This window comes from Bradysia coprophila, unplaced genomic scaffold (assembly GCF_014529535.1).
Source record: "Bradysia coprophila strain Holo2 unplaced genomic scaffold, BU_Bcop_v1 contig_373, whole genome shotgun sequence".
Classification (NCBI taxonomy): domain Eukaryota; kingdom Metazoa; phylum Arthropoda; class Insecta; order Diptera; family Sciaridae; genus Bradysia; species Bradysia coprophila.
In genome coordinates this window covers 1,014,293-1,027,584 of record NW_023503632.1, presented here as the reverse complement: position 1 = coordinate 1,027,584, position 13,292 = coordinate 1,014,293, and the positions used below count along the sequence as shown (strand labels likewise).

General features: G+C 38.6%; 3 protein-coding genes across 4 annotated transcripts; 1 reads left to right on the top strand and 2 right to left on the bottom strand.

Annotated features, from left to right (window-relative positions):
• Nucleotides 1-502: 502 nt before the first annotated feature.
• Nucleotides 503-1,467, bottom strand: LOC119082074 (heat shock protein 23-like). The gene has a single exon (XM_037191414.1). It carries the CDS (start codon nt 1,289-1,291, stop codon nt 668-670), a length of 624 nt encoding a protein of 207 aa, XP_037047309.1. The 5' UTR covers nt 1,292-1,467; the 3' UTR covers nt 503-667.
• A 1,514-nt stretch (nt 1,468-2,981) lies between these two features.
• Nucleotides 2,982-4,570, bottom strand: LOC119082071. Its single transcript, XM_037191411.1, has 2 exons — nt 4,409-4,570; nt 2,982-4,346 (listed from the first exon to the last, which is right to left on the bottom strand). The coding sequence occupies exon 2, from the start codon at nt 4,335-4,337 to the stop codon at nt 3,111-3,113; it is 1,227 nt and encodes a 408-aa protein (XP_037047306.1). The 5' UTR covers nt 4,338-4,346; nt 4,409-4,570; the 3' UTR covers nt 2,982-3,110.
• Nucleotides 4,571-6,345: 1,775 nt separating this feature from the next.
• On the top strand, nt 6,346-12,691 carry LOC119082070 (protein ABHD18). Of its 2 annotated transcripts, XM_037191409.1 has the most exons (7): nt 6,346-6,733; nt 8,485-8,569; nt 8,772-8,954; nt 10,791-10,903; nt 10,968-11,222; nt 11,283-12,029; nt 12,094-12,691. In XM_037191409.1, exons 1-7 carry the CDS (start codon nt 6,642-6,644, stop codon nt 12,233-12,235), a joined length of 1,617 nt encoding a protein of 538 aa, XP_037047304.1. In that variant the 5' UTR covers nt 6,346-6,641; the 3' UTR covers nt 12,236-12,691. The 2 variants fall into 2 exon arrangements, with proteins under 2 accessions (XP_037047304.1, XP_037047305.1); XM_037191410.1 differs by lacking the exon at nt 8,485-8,569 and having other exon boundaries at nt 6,386-6,733.
• Nucleotides 12,692-13,292: the final 601 nt, after the last annotated feature.

The following is a 13,292-nucleotide window of genomic DNA, read 5'->3' as shown; positions in this document are numbered from 1 at the left end:
ATATATCTCAATATCTGAATGGTTAGAGGTGTTGCGTTGGGTTTTGGTGTCGGTGGTCCGAAATTCGGTCAGGGCAGAATTTTTATTTACGGTTAAAGGGTTAGTTGTGCAGAAGGAGTGGTGAAAAGTAAATCCATTTCATCACTAGTGGTGGAAAGTAAAACTTAGAAAGCCAGAGAAAAAAAAACCATTCGATCGCCACCCAAATCACGCATGAAAAAGTTCAGTTTTCGCAGCGCAGTTGTCGAAAACGTATTTCGCAATAAAGGCAACGGAAGGTCCGACTTTTCGTCACTTGTTGCGAAAATAACTACCAAAAGCATTGCTGCTGGTTAACACCAATAACTATTACATGACAACAACCCTCTATGGGCTTTATAAAAATAAGGTACTGGATCACTGTAGGCGATACAACTTTTCGTAATATTGCCTCGAATATTGCAGTGAACCGCGCAATTGCATCAGCCGTATAGCAGAACGAATGATGAAATAAGCAAAACAATTTGAATACAAAAAAAAACGTCTCATGTATTTCACAACAACGTAATGATATTTCACTACAATTTCGATTGATTGCAACAAGATCTTAATTAATGGCAGTTAATCACTCCCAACAGAAATTAATGAAATATTGCATTCCTGAATAGGCAGTCCACCTCGCAGTCCACTAATTATTTTTCGGTTCGTTTTGATTCTGATTCATGGTTGGATTTTGTCCTGGACCATTCTGACCAAGATTTCGAGCCGGCGCTCCCGTTTGTTGAATATGAATATTCCGTGCATTCTGCGGGTCAATTTCTTTTGGTGGTACTCTGACTGATAAAATTCCATCCGACGATAGAGTGGACACAATGTCTTTCTCGCTGAATTCATCCGGCAAAACGAATCGTCGGGTGAAGTGTCTCGATGCATAGCTCTCACCATTTTCAGCTCGTTCTTCGTGTTTCGCCTCCACCAAAATTGATTTATCGATGACTCTGACACTGATTTCGTTCGGTGCAAAATGTTCCACATTCAACGAAACATGAAATCCATCCTTCGGATTGCAGACGAATCGTTCACCCTCCCAAACATTCATTGACGGCATGCGAAAGTCCATGAGTTTTTGCATTTTTTGCACCTGAGCGATGGCATCGAATGGTGCGTTCCAATAATCCGAAAACAGTTGACGGTGCCGTCGTAACGGATCTTCAAAGAAAATTGATGGCACCGAAAAACGTGAATAATTTCGCATCAAATTCACCGCTGGGTTGAACATTTTATTTGAAATCGTTTTCAATTGCATTGCCATTACGGACACTTCCGTTTGTATGTACAGACTGTTAAATCACTTGAGTATTTCACTGAATGATTTCTTCGATTCAACTGATTGAAATTCCAACACTGCAACCGCATTTATATTTTACAACTTATGAACACCGGCAGGCGTCGAGAGTTTTCTCGATTTTCTCTAAATATAATCGAATGTTCGCGTTCATTCACGTTCATTCTACAAAACACTTCTCGCCTATTATGTTTACTATATGAATGAAATTCGCGTGTGTATTCGTAGAGTGATGAATGGATTTATGTGGCATACAGATTCTCGTATGTTTAAGATGGTTGAGAGCATGAGTGGTAACTGGAAAATTTGGTAAATTTTTTGTACAAAATAGTTCTCTCGTTGCATTGAGTTATTGAAGTTTCGATGTCGTGGTAGTGTTCCTGATGCTTTGGAGCAAGATAAACCATGCCTACCGTATTTGTCTCCTTTTGTTCCACATACACATTTATGGGGCTGTACTACTGGCGAGCCAAGACGTAATGCGACAGCTACTCTAAATTCGTCGCTGTTTAAATGTGTACCAAGTTGCGGTGATGGTAAAGCTTGAAGCCAAGCACTCGATTCTTCAGATGAATTTGCCAACAAACGAACCTTGTCAATTTTCTCATTCAGCCATGAATGTATTGCTTCCAATTTTTGGGTTATTTCAAAATTTTCCCATGTCGTAACGACTCCTCAGGTAACTCTCCGAACCTCTCTGACACCACTGTTCTTCAGCCTCAACTTGAATCAAATCATCTTGTCGGTAAGTTTCGTGTAACAATTGATTTAGTAAAGTAGAGACATGAGACATCATACATTGATGAAAGAAAACAGAAAGATTTTACAGACTACATATGCGTCGAAAATCGTACTTTTCATGTTTCGACGCTCTCAACATGTAAAATCCATTACATAACTCGGGATAACAATGAAAAGTCTCGTTTTCGAGTGTGTACAGTATAAAGTGTAGTTGACTCAAAATATAACCGAAAAGTGATTGAGAAAAAAAATGTCCTATGTGTCCTACCATAGGACACGAAATTGAGTGTGATCTGTCATAGTTCCAAGCATAATTTAAACCCTAAATGGAAACAATATTTTCAACTACGCGATGCTTTCCATCAATGCGAGTCACATCTACTCACAAAACCCTAAGACTTCCATCGAAGGAACCAATATTCTCTGTTCGCTCTGCTCGTAATTCTTCTGATAGGCGAGTCATTACATACAATTAATAGTGTTTGGACAATTTTGCGTGCTGTCCTTCAAAATAGTTATTTTCTCACCTCAATTCTAAACCTTCTCATAAGGAGAAATAGGAGGGTTTTGCTCATTCTAAACACTAAATATTTCATTTCCTCGGGTGACTTGTGGTTCTCCTTACGCTCGGGCCACATACACAACCCTCACAATGAACTTATCCCCATTTTCGCATATTCGTTTCAGTTAATTCAACATACGAGGAAGGTGCAAATGATGAAGAAAATGATGGGGTTGTTATGGAAAATGTAGTGGTTATTCGTCTCATAGAATTTATAAAAAAGGGGGCAACGGTCTTTTTCATGAACGAGCTTTCAATTGTCAACTTAACCAACGTTAGCGTTGGTATTTATGGGCGTTTTTTTTACCAAAATTTTCTGATCAGTATAAAGGACATCATGTGAGTCTGTCATAAATCAATGAATTCGCAATCAAAGGTGGAAAAGTATTTTAATTGTAATAAAGTAAATGGAAAGCAATATTTGACACAATATAAAGTAAAATCAACGACAAAAACTGGATCTTACCCTAAAACACACATTTTTTACGGACTGACGTGATCTAGTATGTACAACCCATTGGTTAACTCAACTTCGATTTTCAGAGCGGCATCCATTATGAAACCGTTATAAGGATCGATCAACTCACTCCACAATAGCAGCTGATCAACGCACAAATCGCTGTCTGGCTCGATATGTCGCATGATCACCTTACGTATGCAAAGGACCGACGTCTTATCGGAACGAACTTGAATCACCACTCGGACGTCGAATTCCTTGTCAGCACGTAACTTGAGTCCGACATAGTCTGCATCATAATTGGTCACCTCCAATGTCCAAGTTGATTTCCCGATTTTGATCGTTGCACTTGGAGTCCTTGGAGTGGACCCGAGTGTACGAATATTTTCAATGTTATCGACGGTTAATTCCAGTGTGGTTAGGCAGCCAAGATCGCAGCTCTTTTCGGTTTTCGTGATTTTCATTTTTGGTATAACTCCAGAATCTCTAGATTTCCATAACGATGCCCATGGAGAAGAGACCGGTTTCATACCTGTTGTCCGAAATAGAGATTCGAGTCGTGGTCTCAGTTCATCTTTCTCGCGTAAATCGACAAAAAATTTGCCATCCGTTATCTCAATTTCCATGGCAAGACAGGCGTTCTTAACATATCGATTTTCGGCTCTTAAAAGTTCTTTCCATGAAATGATATCATGCATATAAAAGCCACCTCCAGCCGCAATATCTCTGATAATTTCTCTTCTTATCGGCGATACTTCTAAATTGTCCGACGAAATATTGATCGCCACTTTCACCCTGCTCAATTTTTCACTGATCATACCAAAGCTGAGAAATTCGGTTCTTCTCAACGACAATGTCCATGAATTGGCTCCCACCTGAAATTGTAACGTCTGCAGAGGCCGCAAGTTTTCGACATGCCGTACCGTTAGTACGTACGTTTTTGTACAGCCGCAGATGTCCTTGACCTTTCTGATTTTCATAGAAACTAGCATATAGTTACACCAGTCCAATTTCAGCGCACACATTCCAAGACGACCTATTGCGGTGACTGTTCCATCATCAAATATGTGTAAACACACACAAAATGAACCCAAAACTTGGAGAAAAGCAAACGTAGTGTGTGCCTGCAGAATGCCAAATCCAATCACTGCAAACACACCTAGAGCGCCCGCTATCACGCTTCCACCAAGCAATTTGAGCAAATTCGATCGACAAATCCTTTGTCGCTTACATCTATTGCATCTTTGCCACATGTGAACGGCCTGTATAGATTGAGACAGAAGGTTTAATGAATGAAACAAATGGCTCGCATCGCAGTTGTTACTTCTATTCTATCGAAATCCCGAAAATGTTGAAATGTGGCTGTGATCGTTTGTAGAAGTGAGTCTAATCTGTTTACTTTTAGTTATCGATTCGTATTACAACAATTGTCCGAAAGTAAACTGGTCGGTTATGTCTACACACAGGGCACACAGTTAACTAGTTGTATGATGATGAACCTATTATCTTGACAGCTCTCAAGTCTACCCATAGGCGTAGTTAGAGATATGACCAGAATCATAGCACTGCTAGCAGAGTAAAGTACGGACGAGTAAAGATTTCCTTTGTCAGACATTTTAAAGATTTAGGAACCAGATTCTATTTTCTAGCACGACTTTGGGTTCGTCTTAAACATCCATTTTCTGCAACACCCTTGCATGGTCCTTACCTGAAAGACTGTAAACGTCTTTTGCTATTAGGAAACTATCTACTAACTCAGATACCTTAGAGTCCAGTATTCCCCAGCCCAGAGATGGTATGGTGGCGCTGTCATTTTTAAACATGTCTGAGTGCCCATGTAATTTTTGGGTGTCGATTAGCATCAGCGCCACCATGTCACCTCTCTCTCTCTCTTGAGTGTAACTCTATATGGTTCTACTTAATTCAACCGACCAACGCTCAACGCATTCCAATAACAGGCAAAAGAACAGAATTTATATAACAGGACATCCACGACACAGTAGTCCAAGATTTTCATATAAATTCAGTTTTTTATGTTGTAAGTACCAAACAAAATAAGAGGACAAATGACAGTTAATAAAATCGTTCCTTGGTCTGTTCTTGGAGTGCATTGAACGAACCAACCAACAAAGGAAATTGATATGTTGAAATCTCTGCATTTGCTACAATTTATCAAACATTTAACATACGAGCCGAGCACGGCTATTCCCTCTATCTCTCTCTCTCTCTTTTTCTGCTAAATTTATTAGACGTAAAATTTGCACACATTTCCGTAAATAAGCTTTAGAATGTAAACATCTATTTTCGACGAAAAAAACATCACATCACAATGCTGTGTTGTTTACTTGTTTTTCATACTAAATAATGAAAATGCACATATACCTATAACCGATACGTAACAGTTTGTCCCCCAAATTTCGACTCATTCATTGGTTAAGACGAATAACGCGCACCTTTTGCGAACGCTATATATATTGTATTATTGTACCTCGTGACGTATAATCGTACGACGTGCTTTTTCATCTCTACTATCGCATCTTGTATCTACATTGCCATTGCATACAAATACTGATGCAAAATACCTGTAAGAATCCACTTTTAAGTGTCGCAAAAAATGGGATATCGTAATTGTGTAGCAACAATTTATCGACTCTGAAATTTATTTAAACATGTCTCAGTGATGCCAACCAAAAACCAAGTGACTTTTAAATAACAAATCTGAACATAAGACTCGGAGTCTTAACAAAAATCAATTAAATTTAACTGGCCCTGAGGGCAATGTCAAGATTTGTGAATGGAAACCAATCGAAATTCAAATGTCAAGTATATGAATATAGTATTGCGTCATTTTGACATTGCCTCCAAGGCCAGTTAGGTTTAAAAATCTCTCTCAGTTAACACTGTTAAAGAGTGTGCTGCCATCTAGCTCAGTTAAATTAACTTGTTTGTTCCTAGTTAACTGGACTTTTACGTGCGAAATTTGACATATCACCCACCGAGACCAGTTGAATAAGTGGTCTTTTTCACTCTTTTCCCGCTCTTTTAACAATCTACAGTTTATGAACGGGTCGACTTTCACGTCCAAATCTAATCGATGAAACATTGTAGTTTCATTGATAAAAAACATTCACACTTTGGACTTAAGCTTTTTCTTATCATTATTCGTTGAAGGCAAAAGAATTTTATGGCGCATCCTGTACAACGTAACATGCCATATAAACACACACACACACACACACAACCAAGCTCTGTCGTCGTATGCGTTATTTTTCGCTGTCACAACAAAATATTTTTACATCGGAATGGACAAAAATACATTTTTATTTTCTTCGCCTGAGTATTTGAGATGTCGCACAATTCGTAGCTTTTGACTACGAGAAAATATTATAAAATCGCTAAGAGTTCCGATAAAAGTTTAGTTACAAGTTGAAATTTGTTTCAAAATAAAGCAACCACACGTCAAAAGACCAATTTTGTGTTTACAATTTTCCATTTATTATTGTTCATTGTTCGAAGTTAAATTTGATTGATTAATTGGTTGAAATAAATTATAAACCATGCCACCGAGCCGCTTAGACGCTCTGTATCGTCGTATGCTAATCACCAAGTTTTTCGAAAAAGGATGGGGTGAACCGGAGAATTTAAAGAGGTAAGCAATCAGTACGGTGTATGTAAGCGCAATTCTGGCAATTTTACCCAATAAAGTAATTTTTTAAATTGAGTCTGTGAATCGTGTGAATCATTTCGAACTGTGTTGATCAATGTACTGTCATGATAAGGGGCCATTCAAATAGTTCGCACTCTTTTTTGGGGGGAGGGGGGTTGGACAAAAGCGTGCTGCCATACATTTCAATGTATAAAAAACAGCGTGCAGAGGGGGGAGGGGGGTCTAAAAATCGTAGATTATAGCGTGCGCACTATTTGAATGACCCCTAACCATATATACTACACTTACCTCAGTGATTATGTAAACAAGTATAATTTGCTTTTTTCGATGAATGCTATCACGCAGAACCACTCATTTCGATTGTATAAATAAACATCAGATGATCTTTTTCGTTCCGAGTAAAACGAACCAAGCGAACATATCGGTGACACAAAAATTTCGAATTTTCTTTTCGTCATTTGGATAAGAAAGAAGTGGAAGTCGGATAAAAACTTTTGTCGGAGTCAATGCCATACTTGTTGATTGGAATAATCAGAATAAATACCATTCGAGGAGATAAAATATTCAAAAATCTGTGCATAAATGAAACGACGTAAGAATGTACACGCAGCACATTCTAGAGCATTCGATAGTGTGGGCTATCGATTGGGAAACAGATCATTAATTTAAACATCTAACGTTGTGCGTCAGTCGTTACGTTTCCCCCACTCATTCAATTCAAGGATTATTCACGGTCGGTGGACAGGATATGAGGAAATTTCTGCCATAATGTCTTTTATCTCCCGATTAGATTTTGAATGTTATCAAGACAGCTAATTCGAGTATAATATCGCACTGTGGAGCATAACTATAGTGGTTACTTATGAGTATATCGGTCCGATTCGGTGTGCAGGATTCTTTTAGATAACCACACTAAATGTGGGTAAATTTATAAATGTAAGAGTGCGATAAAAATTTGAGGTAAGATTGGATTGTTGGATGTTCACAGCGGTCTGGATGGGTGTTACTTAGATCGGTCATTGGGACAGTTATTTTTCTCACGCGATGCCTTGATTAATTATCATTATTCATTATCATCTCGGGGACAAAATCGGAACACACAATATTTTCGTTGTCTGTACAAAAGTGAAGGAACTCTGATTTCGCGTGTGCAAACAATTTCCCGGTGAAAATGTCGGGATTTCCCGGTAAAGGATATTTATTTTCAACGACACTGAAGCAACATGTTGTAAATCCTCCCGCTTCTTTTCTCCCGCTTCATACACAAAGGCCAATCTAATATCTATATGTTCAGACACTTCACACATATACCACCCTACACATTCAATCTAGCATGCTATACAACATAAAAGCGTTCGAAGTAAATATCATTTTGTCTGAACCCGTGGCTTTGGCACTAGAGCTATCGACTCATAATCGAGAGGTCCCGTGTTGAGATGATTTTTCTTTCATTCGTTTTTATTGGGTCCGTTCCCAATTCGCAACGTTAAAAATATTGAATGTCCGCTGGGCTGGGTAAATTTCTCGATATCTTGGAAACCACATCATTTGCACACGAGTCTGTTTTGAATAAGTAAAGAACTCATCCAACTATTCATGTTCACGTGTCCATTAGAGTAGAGTTACCATACGTGTTTAAATATTTTGTTTGTGTATTTGTATACATAGATGTAAACCGTCGAACGAACCGCCATCCACCTAGTATTCATTTGTATGATTTTCGTTATTTCCAGGTTATTTGAATTTAGAAAAATTGTTTCAAACCGTGAGCTATGTTACAAGCTTATACCTCCGGATTATCCAGTTGAAATAACAAAGGTAACACAATAAGAACAACCGTCACAGAAATCATGTCCTCCCCTTCAGCCGGTCATTTTGATCGATTTCATTTAACGAAACGAACAACCAAAAATTTTGATTCAAAATATTGAAATCCATAAAAGTTCAGTTCGAATGCAAGGAAACCCGAAAGCTTCAGTTTTCTAAAAAAAAAATCTTTCCCAATCGCTCCCTTAAACAGGAAGAAAAAAACGCAGACTTCCACATCATCGAAGGAAAGTTCCTGACACCGTTAGAGTTATACTTACCGGGATTGGTGCCCAAGGCCGCTCAAGATGCTCACTTTCAAATGCTGTTGCCACTTCGATGGCCCGACGAAAATTTCAAACCCGTTTGCGTTCATTTCGCTGGAACCGGTGATCATGTAAGTACCGTCATACACACATCCAGGGCCTTTTATAAGAATTTTGCACTGGGGGGACGTCGATTAAGGGGCCCCAATTTTTTCCGCGAAGGGGCCCTAAATTTTTATTACGAGGGGCCCTCTTTGAAAAATTATTAATACTGTATTGACAAGTTTCAAATTTGTGAACTTTAGTGACTAGGGTTACTGTCAGCTGCCCCTTAATGTTGCATGTACATTGTGTGTTTTATCTGCAGAACTTACTATGATTTCACAATCCTTTAAATATTTTCTATGTAAATTCTTGGAGCACTAAAGTAGTATGGATCATCTATCCCAAAAAGCTTCATAAAGTTTCAATTTAGGTGGACATGGACAACTTAGTCAAACTTTCGCGTTTTGATAGCGTTTCGAAAAAACCCTTACAAAAAAGTTATTGTCAGTTTTTATGTCCCTTACTAGTTTTTCGACAGTTGTTTAACGAATTAAGTAGTCATATTTACAGATCTTATTTTTACCAGTTACGATTCTAAAAAAATCAAATTTCTAGAAAATATACACACACAAAAAGTATGACACGCGTGTATAAGAAAAAGTGTGATCAACTGGAATGAGGGTGGTCAGAAATCTGAATAGGTATTTATAAGTGGCCACTTAGTTGCAATTCTAAAGCTAAATATTTTGCTAGTTGATATATTTTTATATAACTAAAACCACTTTCCGTTTAGAATCCAATACTACACTTTTTCGAAATAAAGAAAAACCTCTACTAAGGAATTGATAATGAGTTAGCGGAATCGGATTTTCTTTGTTTCAAAGTTTTGTTCCCTGGAATATTTTGACAAAAACCAGCAAGGATCATTGGTATTGTGAATATCAAACACTTCTTATTTAATCGGTAATTAGTTTACGCAGTCTGTTTTTAGAGAAATTATAGTTGTGCTATTTGAACCGTGAGTTGTGCTAATACATACTCAACAAATTGTGGTATTATTTTCTATATACACAAGCAACTTACGGTCAATACTTATAATTCCAATAAATCTGGAATAAATTTATTGAGTTCGAAATTCAAACACATCCGTTTAGATTTAGATTGAATTTCGAACTCAATAAATTTATTCCAAATTGGACGATCCTGACGGATGTTGCAAGACTTAACGTAGTGTTTATTAGTTCTTTAGATTTACATTTACATTAAAACGAAGTGCAATAAATCCTTGACTTTTTGGGTTTCCGTTAAAATGCTAAAAGAACCATGAACACTGAACACAAAATCACCGTATTTCAGCGACATATCGATTAACTTTTCTTAGTTCTATTATTTCGATTGCATTTAAAAAATCTTCTGTACGTTCTATGGTCGAGTAGACAGACTTCAGGCCACTCTATGGACCTTAGATTGGAAGTTATTCAATTTTCAAAAACTTTTCCTTTTCTGATTGATATTGTAGATACCTTTTTATTTCGATTTTGTGAACCTAAATTCTTAAGGACAAACGAAAGAAGCTAACGTGGCCCAAAAAAGTGAAGCCGAATAAAATTTACTCAAATTCTTCTCTTAACATACGGACGAAATTTTTTGTTGTGGCACTTCGAAGTTGACAAATAATTAGATGCAGCGCAGCGAATTTTTTTTAAAGAATAGCTACTTCTTATAACTTTAGGAACTGATTGTGTAAGATTTATAGACAGCGAGAGACTGTGGTGGATTTTTTAAAAGTGGGGGGCACTGGGGGATTTTTAAAAAGTGGGGGGGATTCAGGTGGGTCTGGGGGGATTTTTCCCACGCGCTTGTTCCTTATAAAAGGCCCTGCGACACATCCATAACGACAACAATCTAATCGAATTATTTAGTTCTTCTGGCGACGACGTAATTTCATTGCTAAGCCCCTACTACGAGAAGCTGGCATCGGTGCCATATTATTGGAAAATCCTTTCTACGGTCTACGTAAGCCGAAGGAACAGACGTATGTTTGAGAATTCTAAATTTAAACATCGTCAGAGCAATATAAAAAATCTGCGTCATTACAGACGATCGAATCTGAACAACGTCAGCGATATATTTGTCATGGGTGGTTGCCTCGTCCTCGAAAACTTAGTTCTGTTGCATTTTTGCGAGAAAATGGGCTTGGGGCCGCTCGGAGTCACTGGGTTGTCTATGGGCGGACACATGGCTTCGCTAAGCGCTACAAATTGGCCGAAGCCTTTGGTACTGGTGCCATGTTTGTCATGGTCGACGGCATCATCCGTGTTCACAGAGGGTGTGATGAGTCAGTCAATAAATTGGTAAGTTGGAAATATAGGAACTGCAGCATGTGACGTCAAATAATGTTGAATATAATATAGGGATCGACTAGAAACGCAATACTATGCCGACGGACATTATCGTGAAAGACTAGCCAAAATGGTAACAATTGTCGATGACGCATTCGTAGCCGGTCAACATTTTGTTCAGCATTTCAACGAATCGATGAAAGAACTGCAAAAGGACATAAAGTCAGTGAACAACATTGGCGTTGACATTAGACAGGCGGCAACACATCCCACATTTACGGAAGAGAAAAACTCGTTCAACCTATCCGATCCACTGCTGGAGAAGCTACAATCAGTCGACAATCCCATCAATCTATCAGCCACCGAAGTGGAGGAATTGAACAAGAAGATGTTAATCGCCCAAGGTAAAGAAACGTCACCACCAAGTCCGTCCGTGCCGGAAATATCCACCGAAAACTATGTGAACGATACGATTCGAAGTGCTGGCAATGCCATATCATCGGTGACGACAAAACTCATGGGACTCATACAGCCCGATGATGACACGGTGAAGCACACTCCCATCGACATAACGAAAACGAATTGGTGGGAACGTGAGGCGTTACAATTCATGAGAGGCGTTATGGATGAATGCACCCATTTGAAGAATTTCTCCGTACCCTATGACACAACGCTAATAACGGCCATTTGTGCGAAAGACGATGCATACGTTCCGAGAGACGGTTGCACAAGTTTGGAGGAAATTTGGCCCGGTGCAGAGGTCAAGTATTTGGATGCAGGACACGTCAGTGCATATGTTTTGCATCAGAAACTATTCAGGTAGGTCGTGTGGAGGAGGATCTGTCTAATGAACCATTTATCGAAATACGTTCTTGGTTTACAGATCGAGCATAATCGAGAATTTCGAACGTGCCAAGCAAAAGTACAATCCACTGAAAACAATCAACGTGCCACAAACAACAGTCACATTCGATGAGCTGCATAGCCGTTACAGAGAAGCCAATCGAAAAGATCCGACCCATTGATACCGATGATCGTTTCGACGTCGTTTTTATTATTCGAACGGAACACACATTTTCGTGTAAGATAAGTGCTAACATCAATTGGAGTTGATGGTGTGGATAGCGCGCCTCTTCTCTTCTTATTCAATGTTTCACATTTGCGATGTGTTCGTTGTGGGTGGATGTTACGCACAGTGAATGTACATATATAGGAAATGTTTTGTTTTTTTGTGATACTTTACACTGGTACGATGTGCATAATTGTGCACTGTACCAACCACTACAATAATTTAGCTAATTCAATTTTTGCAATTTTTTCGATGGAAAAGAGTACTGAGAGAGTTAGAGTCAGTTTGTTAGAGAGAAATAAGTGTAGACTGTACGACGTGTATTTTGTAAATTTGCATTTCATTTCAAAGTAGTTAGCGGTCTTCACTGACAAGACCATTGAATGGAATTAAAAATTTTCATTTTTGAAAACAAAAGCCCAAAATGTGTATTGACCTCGTAGCAACAACAACAACCCCAACAAACAACTTGGATAATTATCACAACAGGCGGCTGGTTACATTTCTACACGGTCAATATCGTCCTGTAGATGATAATATCGTTTTTTGAACGATAATATCATTTTCTAGACGATAATAACGTTCGTGTCTCCTTTTACACAGGCAACACATGCACCCGTTGGTCCCAATGATGTCCGTGGTTACACTGCAGCCGCTTCACAAAAAAAGTAATGGAATCGGGACATTTATTGGTGCCAAAAATATCGTTCATTTTGACTTCCTTGGACATTGTGCCAAACCAACGATAGGTAGCAGAGACCAATGGAGTGGTTCTTTGAACTCACAACACCCTTCATATCGGTTGTACCAATAACTGATTGTCCTGATTATACTACTACTTGACGTTTCTTCAGTAACACACCGCTTTTTCAGAAAGTCATCATTTCTTCTCGTCGTTTGTTTATTTTTTTAACATTTGGTCAAAGGAAGGAAGACGACTTTCTGGAGAAGCGATGAATTCCTGAAGAAACGGCAACTACTCATCGTTTCGCCAGGAACTCGCTGTTTCTTCA